Below are 21,231 nucleotides of genomic sequence, written 5' to 3'. Positions count from 1 at the left end.
CTCTCTCCAGCACCTCAATGTCTTTCCTGTAGTGAGGGGCCCAAAACCGAACACAGGATTCAAGGAAGCAAGGGACTCACCCATGCTGAGTACAGTGTACAGAGTACAATCACTTCTCTGGTCCTGCTGGCCACACTATTCCTGATACAAGCCAGGATGCTGTTGGCCTTCTTGGCCATCTGGGCACACTGCTGGTTCATGTTCATCCAGCTGTCAATCAACACCCCCAAGTCCTTTTCCACCAGGCACTTTCCAGCCACTCTTCCCCGAGCCTGTAGCGCTGCCTGGGGTTGTTGTGACCCAAGTGCAGGACCTGGCACTTGGCGTTGCTGAACCTCATACAATTGACCTCAGCCCAATGATCCAGCTGGTCCAGATCCCTCTGTATGACCTTCCTACCTTCCAGCAGATCAACACTCCCACCCAACTTGGTGTCATCTGCAGACTTACTGAGGGTGTACTCAATTCCCTTGTCCAGGTCACTGATAAACAAATTGAACAGAACCAGCCCAAATACTGATCCCAGGGGAACACCACTCATGACCAGCCACCAACTGGATTTGACTCCATTCACCACAACCCTTTGGACCTGGCCATCCAGCCAGTTCTTTAGCCAGTGAAGAATACACCTGTCCAAGCCATGAGCTGCCAGTTTCTCCAGGAGAATGCTGTGGGACAGTGTCAAAGGCTTTACTAAAGTCCAGGTAAACAACACCCACAGCTTTTCTCTCATCCACTAAACAGGTAACCTTGTCATAGAAGGAGATCAAGTTAGTCAGGCAGGACCTGCCTTTCATAAAACCACACTGACTAGGCCCAATTGCCTAGTTGTCCTGTATGTGCTGCGTGATGGCGCTTGAAATGATCTGTTCCATAACTTGCCATGGCACTGAGGTCAGACTGACAGGTCTGTGGTTCCCCGCATCCTCCTTCCATCCCTTGTAGATGGGCATCACATTAGCCAGCCTCCAGGTGACTGAGACCTCCCCAGTGAGCCAGGACTGTTGGTAAATGATGGGAAGTAGCTTGGCGAGCACCTCTGCCAGCTCCCTCAGTACCCTGAGGTTGATCCCATCGGGCCCCATAGATTTGTGCATGTCTAAGTGATGTAGGATCAGATCTTATCTGTTTTCTTCTGCTGTGATCCCATCCACCCTGAAAAACAGAGGAGGTGATCTAGGAAAGGCAACAGAAATACAATACAGCCCTAAAAAGGAGACCAGGGAGTACTAAAAGAGAACCTGAGGAGCAAGACTGACTGCTGGGCAGACTGACAGTTACAGCAATTATGACCTCCTGTAATGGGGACCAAAACCATACTCAAGTCTGTAACAGTAGACGACATCAGCTGTTATATGCACAGGACAGATGGGGAGTGAATGTTAGAAAGTTTGGAAGTACAGAAGTCCATCCAGCAGCAGCACCACAGCAGTGGCACTGCAAACACCATATTTCAGTTAAATTCGAACACTGACTCGATAAAGTATTGTACAGCAAGCCTGTGAGATCAGACTGTTTCAAACCCTAAAAATCACAAAAAGAATTTTCTCAAAACCTCTACAAAGATGGTGAGTCGGCTCACACGCTTAAAACCAGCTCCCTCAGAAGCCAAAACTAACTTCTACTGCCTCAGGTCAGTGTTTAAGATAAGTAGGGTAAAATGAGGCCTAAGGTTATATTTACCCAGCTGAAAACAAACAGACCCATGTTTGTCCATCCAGCACTCAGAGCCGATCAGTGAGCAGTCCAGAAGAAGCCATGTTACTGCGATGCTTGCGCACTCTGCCTTCCAGCAGCCTTGTATTTACAGATGTACATCATCAACTTCCAGACCAGCATGGTCTTCTACCCTATGAGCTCAGGGCAGCTGAAGACATCTTCAGCCATTGCTGTCTGCAGATATTCCTTCATCCCCAGAAGTAAAATGGTTCTTCAAAGACATCAGGAAACTAAAACAAAAGCCAGTGGTAGGAACTGGTACCAGACAATTAAAACCAATTTTTTAATGACAGGAAACATGAAACACCTGCTGTCAAGGCTTCCAAGTCAATGCTGGTTTCCCATTCTGAGATACCATTAGACTTTTTAAAAGCTGTTAACACTGTTTTTCTAAATATGTCTAACTGGGAGAGATAAAAGAGACAGCGAGATCTAAAAACAATCAGGCTGAAGATCTCTTAGGGATGTTATCACCAGTTCAAAGAGTTTGCAGGTGTAAGGGGTGGGTGGATGGAATACGCCCTCTCTTTCTAAAGAGGAAAAAAAAAATAGATACTGTTCTAAGGCTTTTAGGCAGAGTTCCTTTAAAAGGAAAAGGGATAAATATTTCAGACCACAAGGTATAAGTTACAAGCTTAATTTTATCCCCTTGCCAGTCTGCTTTGTCCCATGCCACAGCACAACTGACAGGTTTGGGGATCACCTCTCAGCCACCCTCCATGTCCAGCTTCAACCAGCCCAGCCAAGCCTCATAACTCACCAGCATACACAGCAGCTCAAGTGTCAAGAATAAGATCTTACCAATAGTTATCCATCTTATCCTCCTCTGAGAGCTAGCAAACTTTACTGCTCTGTTAGTAAATTGTTCCAAAGCAAAGCACTGAAAAAGACTTGTTCTCATTTTACTAGTATTGTGGTAAGAGATCGTAAAAGTGCTATGCTGATGTCTATCCAGCTTATATTATTTAGGAACTAGACACACATCCACTCAAATATGCTTTTAACAGTGAAAGGAGTACTAATAAATTCAGTACCCAATAGTCATGTAAGGACAAAAGACAAAAGTCATCAAATATTTATGCAGGAAAGTTAAAAGCACAATATTAAGAAAAATATTACAAAAAGTTACCCATGACAGTCACATTATAGTACATGTGTATTCACTGATTTGTCTGCATTGAATTTTCAGCTAACAGAAAAGTTATTTCACAATTAAAGCTTCTCGCGATGCAAGAAGCTTGCAGTACATACTCACCTAAATGATATGGGTTATTAACTTAATCTAAGTAGCACAGAATAGCTCGAGAAGTGAAATTGGGTGAATATTCAGTTTTAGAGCAAAACACAGACCAATTTCCTTCTGAAATTGATGCAAAGCACACCAATCAAGACAAGTTACTTCACAGAAATGCTCATAACAGGGCATATATAAAATATGCATCAAGGCATACCTTGTCTTTAAAGGTTCACGACACTACTGTTACGAATTTTCTTCTTACTCAGTCCTTCTAATTACATCTTGTATCTTTTTTACTTTTGTGTCTTCACTCATGTCATTTAAGAAGTTCCACTTTTAACTTAAAATAAATTGGATAAAGTAGTAATGTCCCATGAAAACAACATAGAAGGCAACTGTCTTGAGAATTTGTTCAAGGAGTGCAAACATTAAGGGATTTTTTTAAAGCTTGAACGGGACTTGCTCTACAAAGGCCAAATCTGAAAAGAAGTTAAGATTTAACCAACTGAAATCTAGGGTAAAGAAATGCAGTTTTCATGGAAGTCTTCTAACAAGTTAATCAGTAGGCTATATCATTAAGCAAGAAAATAGAGTCCTTTATATTCAACTAATATTATTCCAACTTACGTTTTATTTTTTTAAGTAACCAAAAGTCAGAACAATTGCACTTGTAAGTTACAATTAGTTCATTTTGTCCTTCCAGGTTTAAAGCTGCACTAGACAATGTTTCTGATATGTTTCAGTCAAAAACTAGTCTATTCATTGCAGAAATAAGGCTGTGAGCCTAGAATTATGATTCTCTTATACCTATTCTACCCCTTTCCAAGAACAAATTAAAGATTGGTTCAAATAATTTGCCCCCTTATATTGTGTATTTGTTAATACTTTATATCAAACCGAAATTTGATGGTATGGTTTGAAACTTATGAATTGATAGAGTACCTAGAGTATTTCACACATAGTATTTGTTACCCTGCAACTGCAACTACAACTACCCTGCAACTACTTCTTATTTTTTATTTACATGCTTAATGACTACTTGTTAAGAGACATCAAAAGGGTTAAGGGAACATAAAGTAGTACCAGAAAGCTTGAGTTACCCCAGGTAGATTGTTGCTATTCAGAGACTATCAACACAACACCACTGCCTTCAGCCACCTGAAGGGAACACACAGAGAAGCCAAATTCTTCTCAGAGGTCCACGGTGGTAAGACAAGGGACAAGAGACAGAAGGTGCAAGACAGGAAATTCCAATTAGGTATTAGGAAAGAAGTTTACCAATGAGGGTAATCAAATGTTGTAACAAGTTACCCAAAGAGACCAGACTATCCTTACAGACATTCAAAACTCAACTGCACAAACCCTGAGCAAGCTGATATAAGTTGTTCTTGTAGCAGGTTGGACCAGATGACTTCCATAGGCCCCTTCCAACTCAAAATTACTTTGATTCTGCAACATTTGCCCAATGCCTGTTTCATTGAATAGCTGATGGTGGGAAGGATGGATGATGCAGCCCCTGACTTAACCTGAAGTAGCATATAGGACCCTTGTTCAAAAATCCTACTGCTGAAGAGCCTCTCTAACAGGAACAATAGCGCACCAAGATTCAACATCTCTCTAGCAGCAACAAGAGCCAAGAACTCCATCACAGCTGCACTTAGCTTCAAAAGAAAATACTAAAATAAAATTGAGGATACTAAAGAGATACAAAGTTGGCAGTAAGAAGTGTCAGATCCTTACAGGTAGCATACATAGAAAGTAAAGACACCATATGGACATAACAGGTAGTAAAAAACACTTGAAAGTGCAAAAGAAAACAGGCAGAACTAGGAGAGTCTACTACAAACAAAAGGCAGCCTTCACAAAGGTGAGGCAGTATCCAAACAAACATGGCCATGTAGGACTGTTAATTTGTCAAAATAAGTCAAAACAAAGCAGGACCCCTCCCAACAATTTACCAGAGGAATAATTAAAAACCAAAGCCTTTTCTCTTCAAAATGCATGAAAAAGAATGCATAGAATCAAGAGATTATCAGAGTACAGAAGGACAATCATCTGGAAAACACAAATGGAACAGTGACTTCTTTGCAACTGTTCTGTTTTGCCTTCTAATTCTTGCAGAAAACTGAAGCCTTAGTCTTGGAGACTCCCAGCGTCTGTCTCAAGTCATAGAACAAAGGAGAAAGGAACCAGAACCAAGGTACTGGGACATGTTTTGATATGGTTTGAATATCCAACACAGTGATATACAACTGCTTGCTTAATCAAAACTGAATGTATTAATACACTGTTCCGGTGCCAAAGAGCAGAAGAGTGGCAAGCAGTATGCAACTTTTATGGGAGCTACAGGAAAATCCCAACAATGAGCCTGTAAGCCTTGTATCTCTATCAAGCAAGTTAAGAGAAAAGGGTTGCACTGAATCAGGATTCCAGAAATGGGAAAGAATCAAAGCAACTTTTTCAGAGGGAAGTCCTGATTCACAGACCTGGTAGAATTCTCTAAAGGAAGCAGCAAGCACAGGCACAGAGTCATGGAGCTGATGCAGTTGGTGTGAATGCCCAGAAGTCTTGCAACAAAAATAATAAAGCTTTCAATGAAGTTACCTGGCCACATGTGAGATAAAAGGTTCTTTCATGGACAGTAATTGGTAAAGAGATAGTAAGCGGAAGGTAGGAACAACAGTCAGTTATTACTCAGTAGAAGACACTGACCAATGCTGTTTCACAGATACCTGTGCCTTTGTTATACCCATTCATAAATGATCTGAAAGTTAGCTCATAAAATTAAGCTGGTCATCATCGTTACAAGCGCAAATATTTGTGGAAGGGCTTCACAGGATTGAGTGACTAGACAATAAATTTGCAGATTAAACTCAGTAGAGGTAGGTGATACATATGCAAACACAGTAATATGAACTGACAAGCTCTGAGTTCATCACTGATGAAGGAGTAAGATATTGGGGTACCAATATACAGTTTCATGATCCAGAGAAAAAGTGAGCAAAAACTAGTATACCACTGCAAAAATCTATAGTGCGTTCACACCTTGACTGTGCGAGGCTTTGCCCTGCCTCCCATTGTCTCCACCTCACCAACTTGGGATGAAGAAAAGGTCTGGAAATCTGTACCCTTTTAATTCAATTTGTTGTTAGGGATGTGTTGCAGCTAAGCAGACTGTGGGATTTACAGCCCAAAGCAGTATAAATTGCAAACTCTTGGGTGCAGCACACATACACACAGGGACAGTTAATGGTACAACACTGGAATAATACCAGGGAACTGTTTAACACAGAAGATGCCAAACCCAATGCAAACTCATTCCTATTCTATCCTAGAACTGTTTCCCGATTCACCTGTTCCCCAAACTGTGCTCATGCCAGTGAGTGTACTAATATTTAAGTAGCCACAGACTATCTTGTTCAGTAATATAGCTTGTTCCCCAACCCAATTTTACTTAGCAGCACAGATTGCAGCCCTATATACCAACCCTGTTTTTAATACTCTAACACTGTCAGATTGCTGCTTTTGGCTACAGTGCTCCCCTCCAAGTCAGAAGAGAAGTCACCCCTGGGCATATCCAGACTTCCTGCCTTCCCAAGATACCTGGAGAGGAAGAAACATGATTTAGTCCCAGCACTAGAATATGTGGTGTTCCCTAGGAGATAACCTTTCTCCCAGGAATCTCCTACCTTTCATCCCCCCATTCATCCTTCTAACAGGTACAGTCTTTGTTACTGATGGAGGTCAGCAATTCTCTCTTGGCTTAGTCAGCCACCAGCCTCTTCCAACATAAACCAAAAGAAACTTGCAAGGACTCTTAAGTAGGGAAATCCTGCAGAGAGGTATCATCTCCCATGTCAAGATACTAGGAAAGAACGAACTTTACTTTTAACAAGCACAATTATCCTTATCTGGTCAGGTTGTTAAACTCTCTATTGCCCATTGACTGCTCAGCACAGCTCTTAACCACCTTTCTAAACTGTTTGCTAGGAGTTGTGAAATCTTTGCTTACCTGAACGAAAGTAGCACCCTCTACTGCTGCCTTCAGGTCTGTACAGGTGCTAATGAGAGCCAACTGCTGCTCCGCACTCAAAGCGCCTTTCAAGGATTTCGACTCCTCCAGCTCTTTCATTTGCTTGCTGACAGAAACAACATGTGCAATTAAGTACTTCACCATTGTTAAGCCACCGTTATATTTTTAAGAAGCTTGTTAACAACTCAGTAGTATTATGCTATTTGCCATGCCACTGCATATATTTATTCCCCAAACACAGAAAGGTTAGTTTCAGTAGTCTCTCTTTGCTACCTCCGTCTCAGAACATTTTTCTTCTCTTCAAGCACAGACAGCTCTAAGAACTACTCCTAGACACAAGCCTGTCACCACCTCAAACCTGTTTTCTCTGGTGCAGTATCAGCAAGAGTTTTTCTACTTATGTTTACTAGGAAGAGGGGTCCCTTTAATACACTTCATCTAGTTTACAAAAACCAGCTCTTCTGTTACGAAGCCTCACTGCAGGAACACTGTTTAAATGTATAGAAATAAATAAATACATTCCATACAGCCAGGAGCCCTTCCTAAAAAATCCATACCCTACACAGGTAATGACTACAGAGCACATGTCAGAAAATGCAAGTAGATACTGAATTGAGAGGCCAGAGCTTGAAACGAACGTTTGAGTGCACACCACTGCTGGTGCCAGACACGCCACCTTCTCAGAAAAAGTCTCTACAGTTTGAAACCCTCAAGAGCCCAGAGCAAGCAAGCCATTTTCAAAACTGTTACAAGTCACCTGCTGAGCAGTGTGTCAAACCATCCTTCTATCTAGAGCTCTTTCTTGTCAACAAGTATTGAGTCCACAGATCAAATATAAATATTAAGCTTCCTCCTCCAGATTTCCTAAACAAAATGAGTGGGGTTCATCTCACCTACCCTGTCAACATGCACATCATCTTCAGTTCTCTGTTAGAGAATGGAGAACTAAATGTTTCAGGTGCATTTGTCTGATCTTTTTTTAGGCACCCATCTTGTTTTGCAAGATGCAATCCATCTTATAATAGAAGTATCTATTTTCCCCCAAGAGAAAATAGCACAGTATGCTAAAGTCAAACATGAAAGTTTGCAGGGATTTATTTAAAGACAATCCAGTTCCTACTTAACTATACCAGTCAAACCTCAGAGATTCACTGGGCCCCCAGATATTCTGCTTGAACTGGCTCAATAAATCTACCATTAACTTCCAAAGAATCAGAATTTTACTTTAGCATCCATGTAGTTGTGTCAAAGAAAGTCCAGCAAATATAGGCTCTACCACCTCTGCCATGGATTTACTAAGAGGTCATAAACATCTGCTGCTCTGCAAGGTGCTTTGAGGTCCTTTCTTCCACTCAAAGTAGTGGAAAAGAACATTTGTTTCCCAGCAAACAAAACCATCCCCTAATATATCTTTCTGACACAAACTCAGAGCAGCCATACTTCATCCCAGCAGCACCCCCACTAAAAATCAATGTCAGTAGCACTCAGTAGCCACTTAGCAGCAGCCATAAAACACATAGAGCTGTTTTGCACCTGGTTCAGCACAACCGTCAGAAGAAACAAATACCCTCAGATCACCGTGGACTTTGTACTATTAATCAAAGTATTTCCAATAACTTGGGAGCAGATAATATGTTAACGGAAGCTCTGTTTGAGGCTGGTAAAGGTGATAGTGCATCTTCTAAACCAGAATATGCTCCCATATTTCAAACTGGGAAGAACAAAACCAATAACAACAAAAATCCACATGCATGTGTACACAGAGTACCAACTCCTACAAGCATTAACTTTCTCCTCTTCAATGAACTGATTCAGCAATTAACTCCAGATAATCAGTTCTGTAATGCAAGTTCTAATTCTTCCTCTTTATTTTTGACAGAGCTGATCATGGACAATATTTTTGACTCTTAATCAGAGCATGCCTGGGTAAACAGCCAGGCATTGCATTCTGTTTGTATTGGACAAGAGTTTTGAAAAGGTTCAATTCATTCTTAGCTGGAAAACAAAGCCAAGAGTCATACATTTTTTTAGACAGTTTACGCAGTCCAAAACTGATGAAAAGAGTTCCATTAATAGCTTTTTGCCTCTTTTCTCAAATATGGATTTAGGCTCAAAAACCCAGACCTTTCCCATCCAAAGCTAAACTAGTCAGAAATTATTTTCTGCTAAGTTTTGTTTAAAAGCACTTCAAGAAATAAAAAAAAAAAAAAATAAAATAAAGAAAAAAGTGCTAAAACACACTCCCCTCCAGGCAGCACCACAGAAATAAGCAGGAAATCCATCAAGTTTCTGGATGAGTTCCCCATTTGGTTTCTTAACAACACAGCAAATGGATGGCTGGAACGCACAGACTTCTGCCTTTGAACAACCTGCGTGGCAAGGAATAGAAAACAGGAAGCTTCAGCTCCATTTTCCAAGCTGCCACGGAACAGCACAGCTTGCTAGGCAGGAGATCCATCCTAGACTTAAGGCTTCCAGCACGCTAAAGGGGCCAGTGCTTCATCTGTGAAGAAACAGGTGCCCCAAAACCAGAGTATCCAAACCTCTGACTCCTCCACACCTTGTGAGGTGAGATGATCAGGGACCAATCATAGAATCATTTAGGTTGGAAAAGACCTTTAAGATCATCAAGTTCAACCGTTAGCCTAACACTGCCAAGTCCACCACTAAACCACATCCCTAAGTGCCACATGTACATGTTTTTTTTTAAACACCTCCAGGGATGGTGACTCAACCATTCCGCTGGGCAGCCTGTTCCAATGCTCAATAGCCCTTTTGCTAAAGAAATTTTTCCTAATATCCAATCTAAACTTCTCCTGGCAGAACTTGAGGCTGTTTCCTCCAATTCAAAAGGTCCTAACTATCCATTCATCAGAAATTCACTTCCCAGGTACAGTTGCCTAAATCCAGCATCCTACTCTTGCTCACAGGCTCTATATGGGTTTTAAAAAACAAAACCAAAATTTAAGTTTTAAGAGACCACAACAGAATTCTTTCTTTCTTTGAAGAGGGTGAAGTTCTTGTTTATGTGCAATATGACACTAGTTTTCATCCTCCCTGTATCTCAAACTCCTCTCCATGATTGGTAACTGAGGGAGAGATCTGGCTTTTAATTTTTTTTTTCCACAAGTTTTCACAGAAGTTTGTATCACCTGTCTCCTGTTCCATACCTTTCCTTCTCTGCTACTGATAACCATCCTATCATTTCTGCTTCTCCATCATAAGCCATTACACTGTGCACCAAGAACACCATTTCTTAACTAACCTGCAAAATCACCACCTTCATACTTTGGAACTTAAGGCTGGACTGATTTTTCCTACTAAACAACAATCTTTCCATTAACATCACCAATCTTCATGCTAGCCTTTTATTTAAATTAGTGTAGCTACTTAAAGCATGGAATAGGAAATACAATTTGTGCATTACTTGAATTTTGACCTTCCCTCCCAGGAATTTTTTTTCCCTCCTTCAATATATTGATTAATACTTTGGATGTTTTGTTCCATAAACTAATTTTAAGTCTTCCAAATGCTAAGCCCTCTTTATACTCTCCTGGGGTATTATATCACCCCCACTTTTGTGGCAAAGGAAGGGAGCTTTCTCTGATACTTGTCATACTTTAAGGCACAAACCAGACTGGTCTGTACATACAGCAGTGCACCACTGACCTCTGCTGGGTGACTTCTTATTCGAGGTAGCTGAGACTTCAGGGTGATCATCCCTGAGGATGACCACAGACTTAGGTCACTGCAGACATGTCCATAGCATGCACAATGGGGCTTTGCTCTGCAATTGTATCATGTGCACAGTTTGAGCAGGTTAACTAATACCTGTAAGGTCCTTGAAAAATGAAGGATTCACATCCACAAGAAAATACTATTTCCTTTTAGAGCTTGCTCTTTGTCTACCTGCGGAGTTTTACTGTTGTACCTGACTGCCCATGTCAACACTACTCTGGGAACTCAGCCAGTATCAAGATAAGGCACCTAACTTAAAATAACACTCCTGACCAGATAAACTTCCCGGGATACTCATGGTTACAAACCCTATTCTTAAAGTCTTTACAGAAGGACCTTGAAAGTGATGCTAATACCTAACCCATCTTATTCACACCCCATTGCCTCACTTTTAGACACAGCTACTATTGGGTAGTCAGAGTACTCAGTACACATGGCTGCAACAAGCAAATACTTGCAAGACTAAAGACCACTGAATAACAAACTTACCACCCAAACCAACAAGGAGAAAGGAGGGAAGAAGACACCACAAATATTATTCTTCACAAGTTCAGCCAGCCACCATTATCAAAGACTAAAGCCATTAATCAGTCATGGCATCAGGCTGCTCTCTAGTGCTGTCTGATAAATGATAGTGTAGTTGGCATGGGGGTTTGGGATGGGGGGGAAGTAAAAAAATCAAACAAACCAAAAACCTGGCTACTGATAGCTGGCTACACTGGGACCAGCTCACTGTCCACGCTCACATGCAGGGACAGGAGTTGGACTCAATGATCCTTGTGCATCCCTCCTAACCCAGGACGTTCCATAAAACAGCCAAATAGTAAGCTGCCACTATTGAGTTGCAATTGGCCAACTGAAAGTATTAGCAACCACACAACACACCATCACGGAAAGGCTATTACAGCATTACAAGATGGACCACAAACGCATGTATGTTTCTGTCCATACAAGACAGATCCAGAGCCGTCAAATGCACTGGAACAAATGCACTTCATCCATAGCAATGGCAGCATATTAAAGAGGGACAGTCACACACCGGTCTTTGACAGTTTTGAAGAGGTGCAAAGCAAAGGACCGCAGAGGGGCTGGGATGCAGCATAAAAGCCTGGTGGTGCACAAGAGCAAATAAGGTGAAAAGACAACATCTCCCTCTGGAGATGTTTTCAGCTACAAAATGGCCAGGCAGAACCTTTGGAAAAACAAGAACCTATCCCCTTCCAAAGCCCATTAACATGTTCTCTGATTAGTTCTGCAGATGAAACTATTTTTCCCTAGCTCTGATAGATCATTGCACTTTTCAGGGGGGAGTTAAAGTTGCTTAGTGCAATACTGCACCTTACTATATATCAAGTCAAATAAAATTTATAGTTAAATTAATACTTAATCAAGAGAGGAAGTATGATATTCTGATCTCAAGACTGCTTGGCTCCAACTCTTTCTAATGGCTGACATCTTTGAACCACACAGAAGAGCAACCTATAGTCAGATAAAGCTGACATACACGAAATTCTCACTAAACACCCTCACTTTTAAGTTTAGATTCAGTAGCACACAACCTTCACACCATTTATCAGTTCTCAGAAGGCAGAGTTCTGTAGAAGTCCATTCTGGGAGAACAGAATTAACTTAAATTTAAGGGAGAGAGCTCCTATTATTGAATAAAGACACGGTCAAAGTTGCTTCCCTTCCAACTAAGTATTTCCACGTTCGGATACTACTATTGCATTTCATTTGTATCCATGTAATAAAAGTAGCAACAGTAATTTTACATGCCCATATCCCTAGACACAACTACCACTTCACAAAGTCAGTTCCAACTTGTCCCAGAAAGTTTTTCTGCTGGGGCTGAGAAAAGAAAGGAATAATGAGAAGACAGAAAAGAGCCTCTAGTATAAATTTACTATCTAGTGCAGTTGAATATAATAATGTAGTTTCTAAAATAATCTTGGTTTTATATTTTAGCACAGACTACTTCCTGAGATCTATAAATTTTTCTAAAGCTAGGTATAGCCTTTACACATACATGTTTGGTTTTTTATATATTAAAAACAGTTACCTGCTCCTGCATCCTGGAGGAGCTAACAGTTTTATACCAGAGTAAATAAAACATTTAACCAGCATCTGCTTCTAGAAAGAAATTACAGAATGCATATACAGATATCTAAGCTTCAATGTTCTCTTCAGAGTCAGCTAAACTTTTCCCCTTGCAATAGTCTTTCACCGTACATGCAAACACTGCTCTAAATAAAACATGAACTGATTACATAGGGGGGAAAAAATACAGCATTTCCACTGTAATAATTAATCTTTATCAGCATCATAATTATGTTTAGAACAGTACCACAGTGACTATGTGAAAAAAGTTTACATGTTACAAAAATCATAAAGGTTTTCTGGGGGGCATGCACTACAGCATTTCTGCATTATGCTTTTTAGGATTACTTTCAGGAATAGGACACTACTTGTTTTTCTAATTGCCATTATTTTAAAGTTTAGTACTCTTGCATTTAAATGAGAATCACCTTGACTCAGAAGAAAGCATATTGGATATGAAAAGTTACATTTTCCAAGGCAGGTTACTACAGTGTGTATTGGGTAGGTCAAGTGTGGCTGTTCATTAGTTTGTTCCTTCAACAGAACAAAAGGTTGTTCCATTAGAGCAGACACTGGTTAATAATGCCACTGGTACACTCAGTTCAATCCAATGTGCGGTTGTTTTGTGTGTCAAGGCACTGACTGCCACATCTGTCAACAGGTATGTGGGTAGTAAATCCATCGCACCACATCAGGCCTTAGTAAACATACTTTTTTGGTATCTGACCTACTGATATTGTGGCAACCTGACACATATTTCTACTTGTTTCAACAGATCCAAATTCCACACTTCAATCTTATTTTTGTACCCATAACCGAGTGCTTTGAATAATTTCAGAGAGTACATTTCACATTCTCCACAGAGATAGATGCAGACTCATGATCATTGCAGATCTATCCCAGATTCACTCCAGTCCTCTTGCAGGACCATGTGCACTCACTACCCACCTACTGCTCTGTGAGAGCTGAATTCATTAGGTTAATGACTCTGAGATACCCTTTTGAAACACAGCTTATATAAAAACAGAACAAGAAGTTACTAGTTAATATACTAAAAGTCAATCAGATAATAGTTAACACTTCAGTATAATTTCTGCTTTTTTAGGCAAAGTGACTTGTTTACTGCTCAAATCCCAGTTTTCCTCTGTTTAGAAAAGGAAAACTACAGTCCTCTGCACACTCCAGTTTCTCCTTAATATATAGAGGAGCTTCATACACTAAAAGTTCATGGACTGCAGATTAGAATGGAACAAATACTTTTCGATTCTGAAAAAACACACGCTACCAAATAAAAAGCACCACACCACAAAAATCCTAAGCCTAAGAACTTCCCAAAAAGTACTGGCAATTTGGAGAGACAAAGGAAAGCAAGTAGTCACCAGCTGGCTTTGTGAGGCAGCTCCAACAGCTGTTCCCCTGCTGCACTTTCCTGCGAGCCCTTGTTACCGATACTCAAGCTCCAGCTCTTACATGAGCAACCCATGAGTAGCCCAAAGGGATTTACTGCAGGTTGTGTGCTATGAAATTAGTGTAGAAGTTCAAGATTGACCATATTTTGATAGATAATTAAAATACTAGTTGAAGAAACTGCATAGCTTGTGGTCTTGTCACAAAAACTACACTGTCCTGAAACCAGGCTTTTTAACTAGGACGTTACAACAGCCAAGATACACGAGTTAATTATAAGGTGAGTTAAGAATACCTTACGTAAAAGGCAAAACCTGCCTTGAACTCCTATGAAGCAGCACATCCAGGCACAGGACAGGGCAGCCACACAGAATTAACACTCTACCCTATTACATATGACGTTTTATGCCCCATTTTTCCAAGCTGAAAACCTTGGAAGGCTAACATCCTCATTTTCCCAACAAAGCAAGCTAGGCATGAGTGCTGTCTTCACTAGCGTAGACTGCAAAACTCCCTCCTGCAATAATTCAGAATCTCATCATGGCTACTGCTGTAACAGCCATTCTGGAGATAAAAACAAACAACAAAAAAAACCAAACCAAACACAACACACCCCCTCTGCTGCACCGCCCCCCCAAAAAAAAAAAAACAAAACCAAACCAAAGAGAACCTAACAGAGATGTTAAGTCTGACTAACACCTACCTGGAAAGAAAGGTTTGGGGAAAGAAAAAAAAAAGATTCCTCCTCTTTCATTATTAAGCCTTTTTTACCAAATCACACTAGGCATCCCATACCATTTAACTTTCAAACTTCCTCAACTGAAGTCACTCTTCCTTCTCTTCCTTGCTGTAAGCCTCATTACAGAAAGCAATCAGGATGAAAAACACTTTACAACCTTTTTTTAGGTGCAACTTACTCCCCATACCAGCTGACATATTTCACTCCAAGGCATCATGAAAGGGGGCTAATGCATTCAGGCTGATGCTGATCATGAAGGAACCTGAACCTGAGAATTAAATGCTGACACAGCAACATAAAATTGTGTATAGAACCTCTCTGCAAATGCACTCTCTCTGAAAGGAATATCAAAGCTGCATTTCAGGACCAGCAAGAAGAGGATGAACCAGCCACTGTCCATTCTAACATAAGAACAAGGAGCCAAACAAAGCAAGTGAGAAGCCAGGTTGAAAACAAACAAAGGGGAACAGCTCTTGACACAATGAGCAGTAAACCTGCAGAACACAAAGTCCTTTGGCAAGGAGGCCACAAAAGGATGTACACAGGTTCAAGGGAAAGTTAGATAAATACTTGGAAGAAATCTAGTTAAGAGTTACTGAATACACAAGCAGCTTCTAGGCACTGAAGGTTGGGGGAAGGGAGCAGACAGGCAGGACTTGAACTTGTAGCTGTCGGGTAACAAAACCACACAGCTTTAGCTGTCGTGGCACAGGAAACAGGGTAAAGGGCTGGAGGATTGTTGTTCTAAATCAGTGTGATTGCTCATGTGTTCACACCCTCAAATTTGCTCCTTCTAAAGATGCTTCCCAGCCTCTACTATAACTGATCAGTAGCTGCATCTTTAGCGGAACTAGTAATCTGTTCTTCTAGGACCTGAAAAATACTAGTTTAAGAATTAAAAAAATACTAGTTATGAAATACTAATAATTGTAGCAGCACTCCTCAGCAATCCATATTAAACTATTTCCTCTCTTGTTGTCTTTATATGCAAAAACTCTTATGTTCATGTATTTTAGGCTCAGCCTATAGATTAATCATGGTAAACATTGTTTCAAGAATTTGGATCTAAGCTTAAGCTCTTAAATAATTACTTAAGAATTAAAGTGCTCTTCAGAAGTGTCATTGAGAGCTTTGAGTTCTTCTGATCTTAACAGTGTCTGTATTCCTAAGTTTAAGCCTTCTTCCAAGCTTAAAATCTATCTTCCCTTAAATAACAACATGTGGCTTTTCATTTATAATTACAGAGATCCCACAGTTCCATTACAACCCCAGTTACTTCAAGTCAGGTACCTACCGAATGTATTCCAGTGCACTTGTTAGCTGTTGTTGTGCAATATCATAAAGTTTCACTTTGAAGCCTCCAGCAGCAAACACCATGGCCCAGCTGCGACCAATCAGTCCACTGAAAAGAAAATAAATATCAGCCAATTAATAAAGCAGCATTTATTTTGGTGAAGGGGGCCTGACAAGCATCACAAGAAAGAAAATGGAGCTTGGACTCTTCAATATTTGATGAAGAGACTAGCTAATACGGATAAGAAACAACTCTCTAACAGAGAAATATCCTTTGCCAGCTGTGTAGGAGCTTCTCTGAGAGCTGGGAGAAAGATAATGAGGAAGAAAAAGATAAAACAGGAAGAGACAGCAGAATTCAAAACAGTAGGAACCAGTACTGTGGGATACTGGACTCAAGTATCAACAATTTTGTCAGCTGCAATCTTAACCTGGAGTTGGTTCATGCAATCACAGAAGCACTGGAGTTGGAAGGTACATCTGGAGATAACCAGTCTAATCCACCTGCTTGGTTTTGCTTTTCACATGCTGATGGTACTTCCTGAATTGTAGAGGGCCCATAACCTAGGTAGTGGGGTCTTGGGTTTTCTGATCATCTCTGAAACAGGATCCTGAACTCTTGGATTGATGGGCTGGTGTCTGTCTTTAGGCTATAAACTGAACAGATGAGTTTTAAAATTAAAAAAAAAAAATCTTTTTAGTGTAATTCAATGTAGTTAATTACCTGGATTTCCTGCCATTTCTGAGGTCACTGTATTCATAGTATTAAGCAACCTCTAGCAATTAGAGAACACAAGGCCACTAGGGCATCAATAAAGAATTAAAAGGGGAGTAGAATCAGAGATAAAGCGACAAGTCAGATAAAAAATAAGGAAGAGAAAACAGGAACATGTTCAGCCTTTGGTTTAAATATATACATTAAAAAAAAAGAAAAAGAAAAAAAAGAACAAACCAGGAAGTTTCAGGAAACAACAGGAACCAGTGGAAATAACTGGGACAAAAAGAAAAAAAAGGAAAAGAAAAAGGAAATTTTGTATTCAGTATGGTTCAGCAGACACTAAGTTCTCACTCAAAACAAAAAAACCACACAACTTCACTGTAGTACACCCAGACCTCAGAAGCTCCCAGGCAAACTACAGCACAAGCATGCTTATGGAAAAGGTGAGGTAGGGCTCAGGGCTTGTTAGCTACTGTAGCCTCCTGCGTAACAAGTATTTCTAAATAAAAGCATTTTAATCACTTAAGCATATCTGAGCTACTAGTATCTTTATAAATCAGCATAATCTCTCTCAAATTGCAGTTTTAAAATAAATTATCTTAAATCAGTGTTTGACCAAAAAAATATATTTTTATTTTATTTCAGTACAGGCTTTTAGGATTGTAGGGTTTGTCTTCCTTTTGAACTAAGCAGCATACAAAATAAGTCGGGCTCTCCCTACTCTTCGCACACCTACAGCAACCAAGAGTACCCGGAGCGCCACCGATGAGAGCAGCTTTGTCACCGTCACATGACGGCACCGAGACACGTGTCCCGAGACCTCAAGCAGTCTCACTAATACAGTCTGCTGCAGTCCGCGCTTTTAGCACCAAGTTACAGCACTGAGTAGGGGGCTGTTAGTGTCTGGAAGGTTTTTTCTCTCCCCACCAGATTATTGTTCAAATAGCGAACTTCAGTTTTAGCTGAAGCAGTGGACGAAACAACGCATTCCCACACAAGTCAGAAATCCTGCTGTATCTTGTGGCAAGAAACTATTATTCCAGAAGCACCTGTGAGAAACTCAGGAGTCTCTTGACACAGCTGACAAACTGGATCTTAGAGGCGTGCTCAGGTTTCCCCACTCCTCTTGCACTTACACTTACACAAAACACAGCCCTGAGAAAGGGCAGCAGTCTTTCACACCTAAAGGATGACTTGCTTTGAGTAGAGATGCTGTGAATGTTTGTTCATTCCTTGTTTTGGGTTGGTTTTTGTTTTTTTAAGTAGCACAAAGGTGTCAGGGACTGAAGCAAAGACCCTGTTTCTAACGAGCCAAACAGGTGCACTGACCCCGGGTCCCAAGCTCCAGTGCGACCCCCCGGCCGGCCGGGCCTCCCAGCGCAGGCTCCACACGCCCAAACCCACCGCCCACCCCGAGTTCGCACCTCGCTAAGGCACCCGACGCCGGCAGCGGCCGGGACAGACCCAGCAGCGCCTCACCCGCCGCCCCTCAGGCGGGACCTCGCCGGGACGGCGCCCGAGCCCCTTCACGCTTCCCCGGCCATCCGCTCCCAGAGCCCCCGGGGGCCGAGGCGAGCTAGCACCTCCTCCCCGGGACGCTGCGCCCACCCGCGGGAGAGGCTTTACCTGCCGATGATGGCAACCTGCGAGGGCTCCATGCCTGCGGGGCCGCTGCCGGGCGGTGTGGGCGGAGGGGCCGGTACCGGGCAGTGCGGGCGCAGGGACCAGGACAGGGCCGCCAGTGCCACCTCTGCCCTAATGCACGCCCGCCCCACACCCACGGTCCCGCCATGTAACGGCCGCCCCCATTGGCTCATGCTACGAGCACTCCGATTGGCTCCGCGCCGCGCCCCTCAAGCCGCCCTGCGGCCTTGGCTTCCCCGACGCGCAAGAGCCCGCCCAGAGGCGGCGCGGGAGCCGCTGCCGTCGCCCACTCGCCGCCCCCACACCCGACCGGGCACCGAGGGGCCTCCCGCCCCGCCCACTCACCGGCCGCTCTCATCTGGGCCGAGTCCCAGCTCCTTTCCTTCCCCTCCCCATCCTTCAGAGGCGGCGAGGGGCACGGCCATGGCATCTCTGATAGGATCAGCGAAGTCTTCCACACGAACGGGATGTGCGGGCAGCACTGCACTGGCCCCGTGGAGAGACACGTTCACCCTCCGGCTGCATCAGGAGGTAGCGGAAGGGTGGTCACCTGCAGGACGAAGGTGGGAGGTCAGCCTGTCACACCCACGTTGGGGTGGGACGAGGCCAAGGTTTGGGTACAGGACACAGTTTTACCCTGATGTTAGAAAGGGCAGACCCCTACAGCCACAGAAGCACAGAATGTCAGGGATTGGAAGGGACCTCAAAAGATCATCCAGTCCAATCCCCCTGCCAGAGCAGGAACACCTAGGTGAGGTTACACAGGAAGGTGTCCAGGCGGGTTTTGAATGTCTTCAGAGAAGGAGACTCCACAACCCCCCTGGGCAGCCTGTTCCAGTGTCTGTCACCCTCACTGAGAAGAAGTTTCTTCTCATATTTAAGTGGAACCTCCTGTGTTCCAGTCTGTACCTATTGCCAGTTGTCTTATCGTTGGTTGTCACAGAGAAAAGCCTGGCTCCATCCTCGTGACACTCACCCTTTACATATTTATAAACATTAATGAGGTCACCCCTCAGCCTCCTCCAAGCTAAAGAGACCCAGCTCCCTCAGCCTTTCCTCATAAGGGAGATGCTCCACTTCCTTAATTATCTTTGTTGCCCTGCGCTGGACTCTCTCCAGCAGTTCCCTGTCCTTCTGGAACTGAGGGGCCCAGAACCGGACACAATATTCCAGGTGTGGTCTCACCAGGGCAGAGTAGAGGGGCAGGAGAACCTCTCTCGACCTACTAAGCACCTCCCTTCTAATACACCCCAGGATGCCATTGGCCTTCCTGGCCACAAGGGCACAGTGCTGGCTCATGGTCATCCTGCTGTCCACCAGGACCCCCAGGTCCCTTTCCCCTACACTGCTCTCTAACAGGTCGCTCCCCAACATCATCAGAGGTGTTCAGGTGTCCCCAGGTGAACTCCCAATGAAACCGAAACACCAGTGAGAGTATGGGCCTTGGGACTCACAGACACCCGTGAAGCCAGAAAGACCCTATCATGCTTTGGCCAGAGACAACGTTGGCCTTTTCTCCAAAGTAGCAAGTGACAGGACAAGAGCAAATGGCCTCAAGTTGCATCAGGTGAGGTTTAAATTGGATAGTAGGAAAAAATTCTTCACGGAAAGAGTTGTCAGGCATTGGAACAGGCTGCTCAGGGAAACGGTGGAGTCACCATCCCTGGAGGTGTTTAAAAGGCGTTTAGACAAGGTTCTTAGGGACATGGTTTAGTGCTAGATTTAGGTTAGGTTATGGTTGGCCTCGATGATCCTGAAGGTCTCTTCCAACTGAAATGATTCTTTGAATACCAGAATACATCAAACCCCATTGCTCTCTATTTTTTGACAAGCGCACATGTGAATTCCAAAGCAAAGTTCAAATTTGAAACTAACTCCATAACTTTTTCACATTAAGCATGGCATTATTATTAAAAATACTTTCTTGAATGCTGAATTAAAAAAATATTTTTGCTGCCCTTGGTTTCCATATAAAAACTTTAAAATTGTGCAAAGATATGACACTACAATGTCAACATAATTCTTTAATCTGCTCTACAATATCTACTGTTCTGGTTAGTATGCTGCATTACTCATTTTTACTAATTCTGTGTAGTTCCTACTTATCTGCATATTGCTCTGTAATCATGCTGGATATTCCTGAAAATAAACAAAAGTTAACATTTTAAATGCTTACTTGTTATCAAAGATCATATTACTGTACTCTTAATATAGTTGAGAAATACTTCCTCTAGTTTCCAAGAGAAAACTAAAAGACCTACATAATCACTTTGTATTTTCCTCCCCCTCCCTAGCACTTTGCTAATTCCAACCACATTCAACAAGGACACAGAGATCTCAAAAGTATAAATTCCTGAAGGTTTCATGAAGACCACTCAATGGACAGCAGGTGGAAAAATCAAACTAGCAAGTCCTTCACTTCCCAACCTTAACACCACCCACGTAACCTGAGACCTACCAGTAGCTAGGAAATGCAGGTGGAGCTAAGTGGCCATACCTGGGCCACAGGAAGATTTAAAGAAGTGGGACAGGAGTATGGAGGACCCCTGGCCATGCCAGTTCTGCGGCTCACAGCCTGCACAGGCTGGTGTAGAAAGTCTTGTTTT

The 21,231-nt window shown here is 42.4% G+C and overlaps 1 protein-coding gene across 1 annotated transcript in view; it reads right to left on the bottom strand.

Moving 5' to 3' along the window:
• The window catches only part of CRYL1 (crystallin lambda 1), a 53,590-nt gene extending 34,797 nt beyond the window's left edge, over window positions 1-18,793 (bottom strand). The window contains exons 1-3 of the mRNA XM_082076065.1: window positions 18,608-18,793; window positions 16,265-16,372; window positions 6,969-7,095 (exon numbers count right to left, since the gene is read on the bottom strand). Coding sequence (XP_081932191.1) covers window positions 6,969-7,095; window positions 16,265-16,372; window positions 18,608-18,639 — 267 coding nt within the window. The 5' untranslated portion in view covers window positions 18,640-18,793. The remainder of the gene's footprint in view (window positions 1-6,968; window positions 7,096-16,264; window positions 16,373-18,607) is intronic.
• Window positions 18,794-21,231: the final 2,438 nt, after the last annotated feature.

This window comes from Streptopelia decaocto (genome assembly GCF_964273445.1).
Source record: "Streptopelia decaocto genome assembly, chromosome: 1".
NCBI classification, from domain to species: domain Eukaryota; kingdom Metazoa; phylum Chordata; class Aves; order Columbiformes; family Columbidae; genus Streptopelia; species Streptopelia decaocto.
This window is presented reverse-complemented; position numbering and strand designations above follow the sequence as displayed.